Below are 16,751 nucleotides of genomic sequence, written 5' to 3' on the forward strand. Positions count from 1 at the left end.
AGCTGGCCAATCAGGGAGCCGCTGCCGTCCGCTGTGGCCAATGAGCGACGCGCAGAGGCGGGACCGTGCGAGTTTTTGTTTTCGGAAGGAGAAGAAATTAAGTTTCCTGAAACTTGAACGTTGGCACGTGACGGAGCAGGTCATGTGATCCGAGTCCAGAGATACCTGGGCACATACTCCACATACCTGTCGATCAGCTGGACTCCGGTGCTGTGGGGCCAGTGGTTCACACGGTGTGGAAGTCAACACTTCATGTTTTATACCTGGACTATATTTAGTATTTAATTTAATTTAATTTAATTGTTTATTTTAAAATGAATTATTAGATTATTAACAAAAAAAGTATAATGACAAAAAGCCAATTCAATTGCCTGAATAAATAAATAATAATAACCAGTATTGCTCAACCCTTGAAAGTAACAACTATAAAATACAATTTCTAGGACTGCAAAGTAGCACTGAGTGGGCCCGAGCACAAGCATTTTTAAGAATTTTGCATGCGTTTTGCCTTTTGCAAAATAAATAATGACTGAGGAAATATTGACACATAGAGCTGTTCAGGCTTGGACTCTGATCATGTTCCGGGGGTCTCTCTGGAGCCATTTTGCTACGCCCATTGAAAATTCCTCCAGAATAAGTACATTTTCATTGGGCAAGAATTTGAGCATGTTAAAGCCCTCAAAAAGCCAATAATTTGCCTGAAATAAAAAATCCTTACTATTGCAACAAGGCCTCCCTGTCTGTCAGAACCTGTCAGTGCTCGGGCCCAAATTTTTGTAACTTGTTTTGAAGTCTAGTGATGGTACAGCATCCTCAAACACCTTGGATTGTTTATGTTTCTGTTTTCATACTTCTGCCTACTACTTTCTACTTTATAAATTAAAATATAAATCATTTTTTAAAAACACGTTATTATATTCTAAATGAAAAATTAACACGTTGCTAAAGTTGCAAATATTTGTAATCTAGTGGTATCTTCTGTAAAATGGCAGGAAGAGCAAGTTACAAGTTCTTCAAATTGGTAGCTGTAGGTCTTCAGCACGAGGGTGCACTGGACTCAATGTGCTGTACTTCTGTTCACCTCTGATGAACCGTGTCAGATGAAGATACTGAGGTTTCAAGTGGATTGAAAGGTTAAAGGCAGCAGAGCCAATTGCTTTTCAGAGGCATCTGTTCAGAAGTCATTGTATAAAACTGATTGAGATAAACTCTGTTGAAACAGCTTAGACAGGAGAAGTTACACAGAACGTTAACTGTAAATCACAAGGAGAATGTCACTGGATGAAGTAGTTTGTTTTTCTCCCAGCAGATGGAGATACTCTCACATCTCCAACTCCTGTTTTATTTCTCCCTTTAGGTTGATGTTGATCTAGTCAGTAGCCATTTAACATTCCACCCTGCTCTTCTTCCTTCTTTTCTTACATCATGTGACATGTCCTGCATATTATATTTCATTTCTGAGACAAACAAAGTCACCCCTTAATTACATTTATTGTTATATTGAGTCAGTTTCATGTGCAAAATATGTGGCCCAGTGTTACAATTTTGTCTGATCTTCAATTAATAACCATCAGATGGATGTATATTTACTATCTTTTCATATTGCCTCTGTTTTTAAGATGTTTTTCTCAAGTTACATTAGCAACCTTTGGCTAATGTTTTGCTTATACAACATTTTAGGAAACTATTCATTTACTGTTACTTTTTTACTTTACTATTGTTATACCTTTGTAAACAGTTTTAGAATGCTGACTGAATTCCATTTAGCATTTCACTTTGACACATAACTTACAAGGTCACTTAAATAGAACTAAGGCAAAGTTAATGTTAATAATACGTTAAAAGTTCTGCTGTTAACATGATCACTTTTGTGAATCCTAAGTTATTGCAATTAGAGTAGGACCCCTTTGCCCTAACTTTATTGTTGTTTTAGCTATATTCTTCACAGCTTCAGTAAAAACTTGTATTAAAAAATACCTACACCAGCTTCCCAATAAATGAGAGGGTATGTTTTGCGTCATTTGAGTGAACAAACCGTGTTGCACACTTCTGTATTCTGTCATAGCGTGCAGCATTATAATCTGCATCCTCTTCCCTTTAGTCGAGAATTTCCATCTCTTGTTTCTTTCTCACTCACACAGACTTTTGGACACCACTGTGCATACACAAGTTCCAAAAGTGAAAGTATTTCCACCAAATCCCTGCGTAAAGCAAGAATACATAAAAATAAAAAATCTTGGACAATTTACAGGATTCACAATTTTCCCAAAGTAGAAGAACACAAATATTACTAGCAAGATATAAAGTAAAGTTACTTATCATCTTATCAGAGTGTTACATAATAAAATGTGATTATTATCACTGATGTATTAATTTGTAAGATGTAAAAGCCGGATGATGATGGATATACTGTTAAGTCGTTTATTCCATAACGTGCAACAAATCATACACAACAAATCATTTTTCATAAGATACTCTATATTTTGTGTGTATATTGATCACCAATACGGTCATTGACATATACTTTAGTCAAGAGTACAAACGTTCCCTTAAAATGAAGCAGGAAGTAACATAGATTTGAGGGAATATGTTGTACTTCTTTGTATATAATCTAGATTAAAAGAGTATAGAGCAGGAAATAGAGAGGTATTGATTGTACTGAACACACAGGAATGTTTTTTTCTGTGCAGTAAAACTGTGTGTTATCTGCAGAAAAGTCATTCTCTCAGGAATGTCACTTTATTATACTGTGACTTTTTTAATAACCCTGTCGCTCTCGACAAGCACTTCCTTCCCGTCCTCTCTGTGCGCTCGTGTCATCGCTCGCTCCTTCTTTGTCAGGAGGTCGTACGCCACGATGCTTCCCACCACCACGAAGCTGAAGGCCAGAATCACAAACCCCATTCCCAGCAAGTGAGACGTTCCTTTCCTGGAGTTGCTCAGCTGGTCATACAGGCCCACGGCTACGCAACTGAATCCGATGAGAATTTTCCAAAAACAAAAAGCCAGCATGCAGGAGGCACAGGACAGCTCAGCCCCCCCGGTCACCACTGTGATGCCCGCCACAGACGTGACCCCTCCTGGTAGTGTCAGGGTCTGGGATTGATGGTTGTAGGTCACAGCAGAGTTGATGTCTGATAGAGTTGAGGGATCAAGTGTTTCCATCTTTGTTGTCATGGTTGGTGTTTATTCTTCGGTCCAATACACTACGGCTTCTTCCTCTTTGTGACTCCTACGATGTCACAAGGAGTTGCTTAATGAAATACAGACTCATAATGATGAAAAGTAGATGAAATTGCACTAAGAATTTCTATAATGTATAAAATGGTGGTACAAAACCACTAAATGAACTCTACATACAAAGGCAGGGGAAAGGTTCTTTCTGTAGTCGTTCCTATTGGAAACAGCCAGGGTTGGAGACTAAAGTGTATTCATGACGCTTCATAGAGCTAAATAAATCAAGATCACAAGTTATCAAACATAACTTGTATTTTTGGGCAATACATCTAATGAGTTTGGATGGCATACAAAAGAATAGGACTTGCTCTGTTTACATTAGAAAGTCTGGCTGATAGCTAATTAACTGAAGACAAATCATTTTTAACCCTAGATAAACTAAAATTCTAATTTGACATTAAAACCTTAGGATTTCTTACCTCAGTGTTGAACCAGGAGATGAGGTGTCAGTGGATACTGGGACAAATTGTGGTCGAATGGGATTTTTCTTCTCTGTGGGTGAAAACCTGAAGGTGCTGCTGACGTCCTCTCCAGACAATGGGTGCAGAAGTGAGAGCAGGGCGCCCGACAGTTGCCCCTGTAGTGAATGCGTCACAACTTGAGGCCCTGCAAGATGGTGGACCGAAGTTGTCCAGAGAGTTTTCATTTGTTTGTTCCTTTCTTTCCTTGTGCTCGGTAGGAAGTTCTCGTCTGTCATTAAGTGTCATTATAACCCATTACCAGATATTTATCTTGGAACAACTCCCTTCCTCTTTTCCTCTCTCTTTCAGTCTCAAGATCTGGGTGTTGCTCCACCAGGGCGTTGTTTAGGCTGTGGACGTGCTTTTGTTGGTAAAAACTTTAGCCTGTTAACTGTTCCCATTTTTTATGCCATTGACAGCGAGGTGCGTACAACTGCATCAGTGGTTTAACTTTAAAAACTTCGGGACCTGAGTATAATGAACGTTTTGAAACAAGTGGGAAAGTGAGAGGGCAATTGAACAGATGTGTCACAACCTAGTCAGGGTCGTCACCGCTGGTCCGATGTCCGCTGCATGGCTCCTCCACGACCCGTGTATGTTGAGCTGTATTAATAATGGATGGATGTGTGACTGTGAATGAACGGGTTTAACCTGGTGGGTTGACAGCGTGTGAGGGAGATTTGCAGTATATATGTTGTTGCTTACATTGCACAGGTCAGTGCTGTGGCTCAGGTGGTTAATAGGTGATAACGTTAGGCAGCCAACTGGGATGTTGCCAGCAGGGTGTCACTGGCCTAATTGCAGATATTTATAGACATGTGACTTCTACTATATTGATAAACAAGTAACTGCACAATTTGTAATGTGTATTATATCTAACTGCCTGCTAAATGTATGTATATGAATCCTATTTATTGTCGCAAAGCAGTGACACAGATATCAGAGACATTATTGATATTGCTTGATTAAATCTATGTCGCTTTCAATATGTCACCATTGTGCAACATCCACATTACACAAGCCCTCACCTTCTCAACAAGTAGAAAAACATTTCAAATCCTTGTACTTTCCAGCTCCAGCACTTAGTCCAGCCGAGGGTACAGGTCAGATGTCAGGGATTGTTTTGTGGAGAGCCGGGGGGGTAATTCTATTGGCCGGGGCACTCACAGGATGAAGATGATGATAATTGGCTAAGGGTTGGATTGGGTGGGAGTGGGCGGAGCAAGGGTAATCCAATAGATGGACTCAGCGAGCATATTTATGGAGCCAAGAAAATCCTGCTGCAAAATAAGGCAGAAATGATAATCATAGCAAAGCAATGCTTCTGTCTTTTCTGTTGCTTGATAAACACTCTTTTGTGGAAATAGGTATCACATGAGCTCATCAATTCCCCACTGCCCTCCTCGGTTAGTCTGAAACAACAGTCTGCAGGGACGATCAAGATACTTTCATGCTAATTAATGCACAGACAAAGAAAACAGACTGATGAGGTAAACTGTTTAATCAGAGAATCATGAGGTGAGTCTGATGTGCTGAAAACAGTTATCTCTGATGTAGGGGGATGGCAGCTGACAATAAAATATAATGTCTAAAGGAGTGGGACTGAGGTAGAAGAGTCCTGGTGCACAAGTTTGTACCAGTGAAAATGACAGTGAAATAATCAGTGTGCATGTTTGTGTTGGACACCTGTAGTACATGAGACACAATGTCGTGTAGAGGAGTTAAGTTTAGGAGAGAAAAAAAGAGAAGAGATGAGAAGAGTCTACTGGGACTGGGCTCTAAAACAATATCAATCTCAATGTCAATGTTATTTTATATAACACATTTAAAAAAACACTTGGTTGACCAAAGTGCTTTAAAGGTCGATTGGTACAACCAAAGGACAGTGAAAACGTAATACACTATAGTGCAAGTAATACAAATAGAATACAATTATGAAAGTAAAATAAAAAATTATTAAAATAAAATAAAATATAAGAAATACGATAAGATCAAATCAGTATAATATTTCATCCATAACAATATCAGAAAAATCCAATATATATTTCTATATTGTTCTGTGTGCATTGTGCAATCATCAAGTCTTTCAACTTATAAGACTAATAATTTATCATAATTATCAATGTCGACTGATATGAAAATGTTTATAGCCCCACCCTCTACAGTCAACAATATAACTCAGTGATGATGGAAAAATCCAGACGGTTGACAGAGGGGTCAGTCAAAGGAGGACAAGCTCACGTGGGACAGGAAGGAGGTCATAAACAGAGCAGGCTGCCGGCAATGATGATGATGATGTGAGGGGCATAGGTGGGATTGCAGGTAGAAGTGGGCGGGAGAGGGAGTTAAACAGCCTGGGCAGATGGTAGCCTGGAATTAGATGTCAGTGGTCAACTAAACCCTTTGAAAGGCCACCACTGAAATAGCAGACACACTGCCGAAGTAGCCTAAAGCTAGATTTGAAAAATCCACTTGAGGTTGTGTCCGTAGATTCTTCCTGAGCAAAGTCTGCTAATCTGCTGGTAACTCATTAAACCATCGTGTAAATGTTTCACCATGTGTGCAAATCAAATACTTTCGATTTCACAAAGGTGTGATGAGAAAAGACACAGAAGAGCCTTGAACTGCTTTTAATGATTCACATTGTATATTGAGAAAAGATTATTAAATTCCTGGGGGAAAAAATTCCCAAAAAGTGCAGAAAACTGTGTTTATTTTTAATAAATTACATTAACGATTATATATCTATAAATTACCACAAGCACATCCATATACTGTAGATCATTCCAGGCTTTCAGACCTGCAAAATAAATTAGGATCTTGAGGTTCATTTCAGTCAAATGCTCAGCCACCTTAAATCCGGCATTAACAGAATTAACCCAGTCGTCCACAGTAGGAGTGCGCTGCCCCTGCCCTCCTTATCTCTCACCGTCTTACTGTCAAGTCAGACACTCAGGTCTCCTGCCATCGTCCACACAGGTACCATTTCTTTAGGTTTTGGATCTTCCTGTCCATGTTGCTTGTCCACATACTGAGCAGTTTGAACTATTTCCTGTTTTCTTCAGTTGATTGTTTCCCATTTCTAAATCTTATTTTCTTTCTCAGTTGTTTGCCGACTGCTGTTTGGGCTCAGAAGCAGAAGTCAAGTCAAGGAGAATCTGCTCGGACCGAGGAGACAGTCAGGTGGCACCAGACAGGAAACCTCCTGAAGAGCTTGAGTGGCAAATACTTGCCAGGGAGTTTCACAGAACTGATTTACAAGATCAACTACAATGGGGAATAGCATCAGTAGCGCATTATCAAAGGAGATCCTGGAGGACCTCAAGCTCACCACCAAATTCACCGAACATGAGATCTCCCAGTGGTACGAGAACTTTCAGAAGCAGTGCCCGACCGGCCGCATCACACCGGAGGAGTTCGAGCAGATCTACATCCGCTTCTTCCCCGACAGCGACTCCAAGAGCTACGCCCGGCATGTGTTCCGCTCCTTCGACACCAACGATGACGGCACCTTGGATTTCAAGGAGTACATCATCGCCCTGCACATGACCTCCACTGGGAAGACCACCCGAAAGCTGGAGTGGGCCTTCTCGCTGTTCGACGTGGACAAGAACGGATACATCAACAAGACGGAGGTGACAGAGATCTGCCAGGTGAGAGGGATTCTGCACGAGGTGGTGTTTCAAAAAGAAGTGGCTTGGTTTTTGTTTGACACAAAGCAGTTTACTCATCCACTGTTTCTACATCGTGATTTTTGTATTGTTCATTTTCCCTTTTCTGACAGATCAGCATATCCCATTGTGGATTTTCATTATTCTCTCGGTTTCTATCCGAGACAGCTGCGGATTCACTTGAAAGTGCTCGAAACTGAAAATATATTTTGTTCCGTAATAGTGATTTCGTCATTAAAACAAACTCCATCCAAAGTCTAAGCCAAAGTCGCCAGGGAAGGGTTTAAATTCTAAATCGTCAAATCTCCAGTGGAAGTTAAATCTGATATAGCACAAAAACCTAATGCCATATTTTAAAGCTGCACGGTTCCACTACTGTCTTTATCAGTGTGGATTTGGTTTAACTCTGCGTTTCATCAACTCTGCGTTTTGTCGTGCTTTTGTTGATCGTGCATTATATTCCAAGGTTTTCCTGTTATTTTTCCACGTCCCTTGGAGACCCAGTCCTGATTGCCTGTTCAATTATCCAGTCTATTTGAGCCTCCTGTTAATCTCTGTGATTACAGGTTTAGCACTCAGACAATATAGGCAGTCCCACCCTTAAGCAAGGCTACTGTTAAACTTCAGAGAGTCTCATCATCCCTGAGTCTAATCCATTAGTCTTTTATTCACCAGGCTCTCACTTGTGACCTGTGGAATAATTGCTGGCTATTACTGTTTATACAAACACAATTCAGTTGGAGGGAGGTTTCCTTATTTACTGTTTTAAGACGAATGATATTGAATTGTAAGAGGTTTAGAGGGATCAGTTAAGAATCCAGCTGGCATTGTAATGGGATTTCATTCCTGGCCAACTGGCACCATCTTTACAACCACCGCGCAAAATAGCTGCTTTGCAAAGCCCTGCGAGAAGTTTACAAACTTAGATTGATTTTAACCTGCAAAACACTCCAGAGGCAGAACACACACATCAGCCACATGAAGAGGAACTCGCACATGCACTACAGCACACTTTAGAAATCTGTTAAATAGATGGAAAATTAGGAAATATAAGTGAGAAAGGCAGAAATAGCCACATTTATTACAGTTTTTATATTATACTACATTAGTAGGCCAGACAAGGGTACAAACAGGGTGAGGTGCACTTCATTTGAGGGTCAGCAGCCGTTTCACACTTTGTTCTATTTTCATTACTACCACCTCACAGCCTGGTTGTTTATGCGCTCACAGTTCGCGCTGAACCGCGTGATCCGAGGGCCAAGATGGAGGGAGAGCCCAGAGAGAAAAGAGATGACATCTTGGCCTGTGGCCTGAGTCTTGGCACTAATCCATGTTAATCTAGGTGTCTTAAATGTTGGAGCTAAATTCTTCCTCTCTAAGTGGGACACACACTTAAAGGCCTGAACCTAAAGTGCACAGTCATTTACAATCTGCTGGATTCTAAGTGGCCCACGGCATATTAACCATCTCTGAACAGATGAAACACGGGCCGTGATGCTTCCTGCTGTCGGCTGATTGTAGTGACGCAGACTCAATCGGAGACTACTTGGTCGTATGCAGCCAAATTTCACAGAATATCACAGTTTAGTCGTAAGGAAAGAAATTCTGACTTGTAGCTTTTTCCTGTAAATTGTCACATAGATCAATAAACACAAGGCACTTATCAACTTAATGGAAGCGCCTGGCTTTCTCCCTTGTTCTGCTGGACACGTTTGTTTGATGTGGCCTGTTGGGCTTCCATACATTATTTGTGCGAGAGAAATAATGCAACCTTATGACCCATCTTATCCCTAACCCCCCCTCCCAGGCTATATTTAAGCTGATCCCCAAGGAGGAGCAGAGCCAGCTACCGGAGGATGAGAACACACCCGAGAAGAGAGCCGACAAGCTGTGGGCTTATTTTGAAAAGAAAGACAACGGTACGGGGGGATGGCGGAGGGAGGGGGGGGACCCACACATGGAAACATCATGCACTGCATATACATTATGCCACCACAGTGTGTGACAGGGCCACCGTGTGCTCACCACTTATATTAGAGAGATAAAATCTGTGTAAGCTCCCACTACCTTTCCTCAGCAGCTGTCCCCCTGCAGCGAAGATTACATTTTACAATCTGCTGTTTGGCTTAACAGTAATACAAGTAATAAATCCACCTGCGGGCACATCCCCAGTTACAGCATCACTTGTGTAATGCAAGATTTATAATGTACGTATACCGGCCGTGGACCATGAAACCTTAAGCGACTCCACTGCATTGCATGCTACTGTCTCACACACACACACATACACACACACGCACACAAGCACACACAAGATAAGACCAGATTTCTTAGCTTAGATAAACAGTCGTTATTCAACCTCATGTTTACCCCTCACTCTTTTGCTGTAGATCTACTTCCGACGATAACATCTTCCTGTTCTTTCTTTTGTTCTCCGCAGAGCGACTGGCTGAGGGGGAGTTCATAAAAGGAGTGATTGAAAACGAGAATGCGATGCGTCTCATCCACTATGAACCGCTCAAACAGTAAAAGTCCAAATCCTTCTCCGTCCCCTCGTCTTATTTCTCTTCGTAGGCTCTTTTCCATAATTTTGAAACATTCCTCAAACGAAAAAGCCTCATACATTTCCATCCTCTTCAACCCACTCAACTCCTCTGTGTAAATACTCCCTTCTGCAGTGTTTTGGTTGCAACAAACTTTCCCCGTGCATGATGTGAAACTGTTTTATTAATGTTTGTCAATGTATTTATATTAAATAGAGGCCTATAGAGGAAGAATGATGCCGTAGGGTTTTCGCAAAGTGTACAGACAAGAAAGAGGAATAACTCTGGTGACTATATTAATGCAGACTATATATCTGGGGAAACCAATTGTTAACGAGATATAAGATTGTTAGCTTGTTTCAGCTTTTTTTACAGCGTGTCTCAGTGCAGGTGGTAGCTCACAAGTGTTCTACTCTATTCACTATTCAATAAATTAAAGGTTTTCTCATACATCTGTGGTTGGAAAATCAATTTATTTATCGCTCCCAGAAAACAATGAATTCTTCTTTGACCTAGAAACATGGAATACAAATCGTGATGGTCGACAAAAAAGTCTTAATTTTGCTGTTGTCATCATCCCGAATGTGCAGACCTAGAGACATTCAAAGTCTATGGAGGTACATTTATTTGATTAAAAAAAGAAAAAAGTGTCTCCTGTATCATTTAAAGAGAAACATGCAAAGTAATGTGCACTTGTTTCCCTGAGAGCAGGATGTTCCGGTGGATTGCCGGCGGCGGGCGAGCTGGCCTGCGTTTCTCTCCAACTTCCTTTCTGACCCCCCCGCAACCTGCTCCCCTCCCCCTCCACCCCCCTCCATCCCTTCACATGCCTCCCATCTCCCTTCACTCTGTTCCTCCTCCTCCTCCTCCTCCTCCTCCTCCTCTCCATCCAACTCGGGATTACTGCTCTACACATAATCTTCTGTTCAACATCAGAGAGCAGACTTTTCAAAATCTCTGTAATCTTTCTATCTCTATGGGTCTGTCTTATGGGTCCAACTGCAGAGAGGCTGCGTTTGTCGCAGCTTCTGGTGTCCATGCGACGAATCCAAATGTGCGTATCGGTCCAAAGTTTGTCGTAGAGAGAGAAGACATAATGAGTGTGACACTCAGATTAATGAGAATACAGTATATCGTATGTTTACTGGTAAAGGATAGGCTGCTCTGTCCTGTGTCAATGGAAAAAGAAAAACATCCATCAAGTTTATGTAATTAAATGATCATCGATGAACCATCCTGACATTTTGCATGTTAAAGAATAAAATAAGAAACATTTCTATGCAGGTACATATAAAGAACAGATGCTCTTTCCCACCAGGAGGCACTGACGAATACCCAGAAGATGTGCAGGCTTGCATGTTAGCGTGACTCATACGTCTTTACGTGTTGATTCTTCAAGTCTGGTTTGTTTGTATGTTCACTGAAAGTCAAAGTGGCCGAAAGGAAAAGCATCTGTTTGCACTGATCCCTGCACAGCAACAGTGTTTTCCTTTTTCAGTTTTTCAGCCCCTTTCAGTAGAAGAAAGTAACCGCTTCCCTAACAAGGTGAATCAACTCGGTCCACGACCACGTCCATCTCGTCCATCTCTCTCTCACAGTCTTCGCACCCCTCTGGTCCACAGCCTCCCACCAAAACCAGCGTCGGCACGTCCCCGTTTCCCATTCCAACAACGCCGCCGTTCTGGGCCCAGGCCACGTCGATCATGCCGTCCGGACACTGCAACAGGCCGCTGACCGAGTAGAGGCCGCCCCCTGAGACAACCTCGTCATAGGCTGGAGCGTGAGTGGCGGCTCTCGCCTCATCCAGTCGTAGCCTCTGTTTGCGACGGAGCTCGATGATGGTCTTTGTGTAGGAGTTGAGGGTGACCACGGCCGCCCCCATACAGCAGCTGAAGGACACCCAGGCAAGCCTAGGAACAGAGGATGAATAGAGCAGTGAGGAGAGAGGAGAAACACATACATGGGTACTAATCCAATCAGATCAATTAGCAATACTGGCCAGACACCTACGCAAATGACCAGCCGTAGTCCCAGGACTGAGGCCTCCAGTCTTTGGGGCCCACAATGACAGTCATCTGAAATACTGTGGTGAACATCATGTGGGCAACCATCCCAAGAAGACCTGAATGGGAGGTGAATCCACCAAATAACAGACAGAAGAAAACTGTAGATTACAATAAAATAGATCCAGGATTACTGTAAAAAATATATTTAGGAGGGGCTGATACTGAAATGATAAAATAGTGAGAAATGAAGGGGTTACACTGAGTTTCACCTGACAGCACAGTGCAGATCGCTGCATAGGCATTGATTTTGAGCGAGTGCATCTCTTTATGAGAGCACAAGACCTCCAGCCACATCAGTAAGAAGCCCATCCCCAGCAGGCCGATGTAGGTGAACTCTGAAATGACCGACAGCCAGAGCACACCTGCAGCATGTGCAAACACACACACACACACACACACACACACACACACACACACACACACACACACACACACACACACACACACACACACACACACACACACACACACACACACACACACACACACACACACACACACACACACACACACACACACACACACACACACATCCTCTTATAAATCTTTAATAGTACTGTGGCATAAGAAAAACTATTTAAATACCATATTTACAGGGTGATAAAAGTGCTGACTGAGCCATGACTCACCTTGGGTTTCTCCTGGAGTTAACTCAATAAAGCTGCGACATTTTTCCCCTGCCAAAAACATTCATACATTTAAAGACGGCGATGGAAAACATTCAAACAAATTCAATTAAAGTAATTAAAGCTTTTCTAATATTGTGACCAGCCTCAGGTAAGTGACTGGCCGTCTGCTTCATGGACTCACCGTCGTTGTGCTTCTCACAGCTTTCCCAGAAGCCAGTGTGGAAGTAACGGAAAGCAAACTTGTCTTCACCCGTCTCCCAGATGTAGTGCACTGCGTTGGCCAGCTGCCTCTGCTTGATCTTGGCCAGCTCGTCTCTCCTGGCTGGAGACATTGTGCGGTTGAAGGGATTCTGAGTGGGGCTCTCTGTTGTGACAACAACAAAATCACACAGAGGAACATTTGAAGAAGTTTTTGTAACTGTTTATATTTGTTACAGATGATGCAGTTGGAGGCTTATGACCCAGAATGCACTGGGCCGAGGGCTGGACACCATCTCTTTAGACATACCGCATAAAGACAAACACAGCTAAACCCACACTGATGGGAAATCTAAATTCTCCAAACATCTCCAGTCTTTCCTTAGAATATCGGAGGATACCGCACAAAACCATGCAAACACCAAACAAACACACACATACAAGATATGCATGTGCAGACATGCAGATACACAAACACAGAGTTGTATGCTGCCTTAATCTTAACTTCACAAATACCTAAACAGGTTTGGTGACCTATTTCTTCATCAAAAATTAAATGCCCTCATAAATCAGAACGACAATTAACTGACTTAAAACACACTTCGCATGCAGGATGATAAGGAGACGATGGAGGGAGCAAAACACATCTAATCACACCCTGACCTTAAAAGTAACATGCCTCTGTGTTTTAGAATCACCTGCAGCTCTCCAGGCTGCACAACCACGTGTGTTATCGTAAACCAGGTTTAGAAGATTAACCTTATTCCTCCAATAGCATTGGTGAAGCTAGATTTTTTTAAAGTGCACAAAGTACAAAATGTTTTGATCAACGTTGGTTCCTTTATTCAGAGTAAGCTTAGGGAGCAGGTAGTGTAAACCCCTTAGAAGCCACCCTCACACCCCACAGATTAATGCTAAGCCATAATTAAATTCAGTTCCTCTTTTGGGTAAAAAGAGATTAAAAACATCCAAACCAAGCACAATCAGGTTTTGAGGGGAGAGACGCCTGTCAGTTGATCCAGGCCAGATTAGGTTTTAGGTATTGGTTGTTACGCAAAGATCCTGAATTTAACACTTTGGGATCAAGAGTCAAGGCCAAAATTTTGTTAGAATTAACCACAGGAAGGAGCACATGATATAACGACCCGTGATATACTCACAAATAACTAAACAATCATACACACAACATAATACAGAATACACACAAACTACTGTACACACACACGCACATGCAGGCACACACACATCCAGTCAAACAAACAACCTGCAGCTTGAATTCTACAGAAAATATTTAACTCAGGCACAAACATGTCGGCCCATGACAGCTATGAGGTGTCAACAAGAGTCATGGTTACTCAGTGTTAATGGTGTGTGAACAACTCAATCTACATGAAGCAGTGAGTCACTTCATGTAGATTGAGTTTGTTGATGAACGCAGTGAGTCCACTGACAGCCTGGAAAAAGGAGTGACCCCTTAACTTAAGATATGACGACTTCAATCATAAAAGACACATCTATATTATTCCATTTTCCCCATGCATGTCTGTGCTTGTGTGTTGAGGTGACTATAAATAATTAAAGTTTTTGTGCTTAAAACATCTTCTGGCGACACCACAACAATGAACCTGCTGAAAGTATCTCTCTGAACAAGTGGAAACCTGTTGTTGACTATTTTAATGCCAGGAAAGAAATCACATGACTGCTGACTAAGGTAGAGGATGAATCCACGAAGTGAATGTTGAGAGTAATGTGTGGACGTGTTACTACAGAATTTGGGATGAATCACCAGGAAACGTCCTGGCTCATCATTCATCTAATTTGACTTTAGTTAGGTCCTGAACGCTGTAGCTGTATCCACTTGTTCGGAGCCGACAGGAAGGACATTTTTCCTTTTGGAAAATTCAAATCTCTATGTTGCCGATGCTCCTGTTCACCAGTGGAGAACATAAAGAACCACATTTAATCAAGTAATAAAGAACGGTATTAAAGTATTGTAACTTTGCTTGAGTATTTAAATACTAATACTGCTCTATTACTTCACAAAATGTCCTGAACAGCTACAGTACTGGAGTAACTATGCAGATTTATCAGTTTGGAAAACACGAGAGCAAGTTAAATAGTTAAATGATCTCAATCTCAATCGGATACAACATTCCAGTCCTGCATGCTGATACATTGTCACATTGTGCATATTTCAAAAATAATATACATTGTATAGTATATACTTTTCTATGTAATGGAGTACTTTAACATTCAATGCTACTATCAACTTGTTGAGGTTATAAAATCTATTGAGTGGCAAAATACAAATAGATTTTTGTCACACTTTTCCTTGAAGATTTCGCTCAAAATTAGCACAATAAAGTTGCAGAAAAGTCTTTCTGATGTGCAGAGGTGAGAGTGTGACGGTTGAGTACCTGTGGTGTAAGGCTCGCTGTTGTTCTGACCACAGTTCTTCATTTTGACAGGCGACAGGCAGAGGGGCTTGACCACCTTGTGAGTGCCCTCACACCAGTAGGAGGTGCACAGAGCCAGGATGGACAGGGCCAGAGCCAGAGTGGTCAAGGTCAGGGAGAGCAGGGAGCGGGCGCGACGGGACATCCGCTCCAGCATGGCCACGGGGGGATGGTTTGAGAAAGAGAGAGAGGGTGGGAGGATGGGAGGGTGGCTGGGGTGGGGAGAAAGTAAGGCAAAGAGAGAGAGAGAGAGAGCAGGAGGGGGAGAGGGCACGTGGAGATAAGTCAAACAGGACAGAGGGTATGAAAACAGTCACAGATTGAGCCAGGAGGGAAGGACAGATGCTTTGTGGAGGTTTCAAGAGGTGACGAGCTGCCAGGTTTGAATGGAAAGCAAAGATAAACGTGACATAACAGCACAGAGAGGAGATAACAAAATAAAGCTGACAGAGAGAAACAGTGAACGACTAAGAGAGAGGACAAGGAGGAGGGAGGGGAGGGAGGGGAAGGGGGAGCAGGATAAGATGCTCTGAAGTTGATACACGTGGGGGAGGACAGATGGAAGACAAAAAATGAACATGAGAGGATTTAGGTAGACGAAGGTTCACGGTAGGAGAGAGGAGTGGGATGCAAGGACATGACAGCCGACAGCTTCAATGTGACATCCTGCTATTGATCCCTGGGATGAGCGAGGTGACCAGTGCAGCCGGTGAACTCAACACATGCAGAGCCTTTTGTGTGCATGTGTTTAATCAGTGGGATTGTACCGAATAAGCAGGATGTAATTTAAAAATACGGACGTTTAGGATTAAAAGTTTTGCACCTGAAGTGGAGACAGAGGGCATCCTTTAAACTGATTCATTATCTAATAAGGGAGTGCAATTAAGAGGTTGAATGGAGCACACGAGGACAAACAGCAAGGGGCCCATATGGTGAGATTTAATTTTGTTGAATGTCCGTGCGAGTCATTACACGGACTGAGGTCACATGGGTTCTCCACTTGCCTACAAGGAGGGGGTCATGGAAGAATAAGTAACGTGCCGGGGCTAATGGCTTCCTGCGCCCTGATTTGCACACTCGGGCGTGACCCTGCGACTCATTACCAGCTCCACCGCTGGACCCTGCGCGTGAGACAAGAGAGGGGGGCAAAAACAGGAGATTACTTTTTTTGATGAAATTATGGATTAGCCACAGATCTAAATGAAATTTTTGCAAGTAAATCCCAGATAATCTGCTTTAATCTGTTTGTGTTAGGTGTATTTTAGTGTGAAGTTCACTCCGACCATGTCTATTGTCTCTTTCTCTCATGCAATGTTTCCCTGTCAGCCCACAGCCCCTGAAACAGAGCACACGTGAGGTGAGGTGGAAATTGGTCAAACCACAGATCTACATGAGATTTGACCCACTCATGCTGGTATCTGATATTTAAATATTGTTGACATTTAAAAATAGAAACAATATTTAAAGCCGAACACAGCTTGGGACATCTA

General features: G+C 42.3%; 2 protein-coding genes across 2 annotated transcripts; one reads left to right on the forward strand and one right to left on the reverse strand.

Moving 5' to 3' along the window:
* The first annotated feature begins 6,601 nt into the window (after window positions 1-6,601).
* Window positions 6,602-10,364, forward strand: rcvrn2 (recoverin 2). Its single transcript, XM_062400071.1, has 4 exons — window positions 6,602-6,677; window positions 6,804-7,351; window positions 9,177-9,288; window positions 9,810-10,364. Exons 2-4 carry the CDS (start codon window positions 6,971-6,973, stop codon window positions 9,896-9,898), a joined length of 582 nt encoding a protein of 193 aa, XP_062256055.1. The 5' UTR covers window positions 6,602-6,677; window positions 6,804-6,970; the 3' UTR covers window positions 9,899-10,364.
* Window positions 10,365-10,771: 407 nt separating this feature from the next.
* si:ch211-149k23.9 (germ cell-specific gene 1-like protein) lies at window positions 10,772-16,356 on the reverse strand. Its single transcript, XM_062400024.1, has 6 exons — window positions 15,223-16,356; window positions 12,789-12,971; window positions 12,608-12,655; window positions 12,188-12,340; window positions 11,923-12,034; window positions 10,772-11,822 (listed from the first exon to the last, which is right to left on the reverse strand). The coding sequence occupies exons 1-6, from the start codon at window positions 15,416-15,418 to the stop codon at window positions 11,450-11,452; spliced, it is 1,065 nt and encodes a 354-aa protein (XP_062256008.1). The 5' UTR covers window positions 15,419-16,356; the 3' UTR covers window positions 10,772-11,449.
* Window positions 16,357-16,751: the final 395 nt, after the last annotated feature.

Source organism: Platichthys flesus, chromosome 11 (genome assembly GCF_949316205.1).
Source record: "Platichthys flesus chromosome 11, fPlaFle2.1, whole genome shotgun sequence".
Classification (NCBI taxonomy): Eukaryota; Metazoa; Chordata; class Actinopteri; order Pleuronectiformes; family Pleuronectidae; genus Platichthys; species Platichthys flesus.

Excerpts from the sequence above, each read along its gene's own strand:
- si:ch211-149k23.9 (XM_062400024.1), bottom strand. The coding sequence starts at position 15,418 with ATGCTGGAGCGGATGTCCCGTCGCGCCCGCTCCCTGCTCTCCCTGACC. Across the intron at positions 12,972-15,222 it reads CAGCGAGCCTTACACCACAG|AGAGCCCCACTCAGAATCCC; the intron begins GTACTCAACCGT and ends TTGTCACAACAG. Across the intron at positions 12,341-12,607 it reads AACTCCAGGAGAAACCCAAG|GTGTGCTCTGGCTGTCGGTC; the intron begins GTGAGTCATGGC and ends CACATGCTGCAG.
- rcvrn2 (XM_062400071.1), top strand. The coding sequence starts at position 6,971 with ATGGGGAATAGCATCAGTAGCGCATTATCAAAGGAGATCCTGGAGGAC. Across the intron at positions 7,352-9,176 it reads AGGTGACAGAGATCTGCCAG|GCTATATTTAAGCTGATCCC; the intron begins GTGAGAGGGATT and ends CCCCCCTCCCAG. Across the intron at positions 9,289-9,809 it reads TTTTGAAAAGAAAGACAACG|AGCGACTGGCTGAGGGGGAG; the intron begins GTACGGGGGGAT and ends TGTTCTCCGCAG.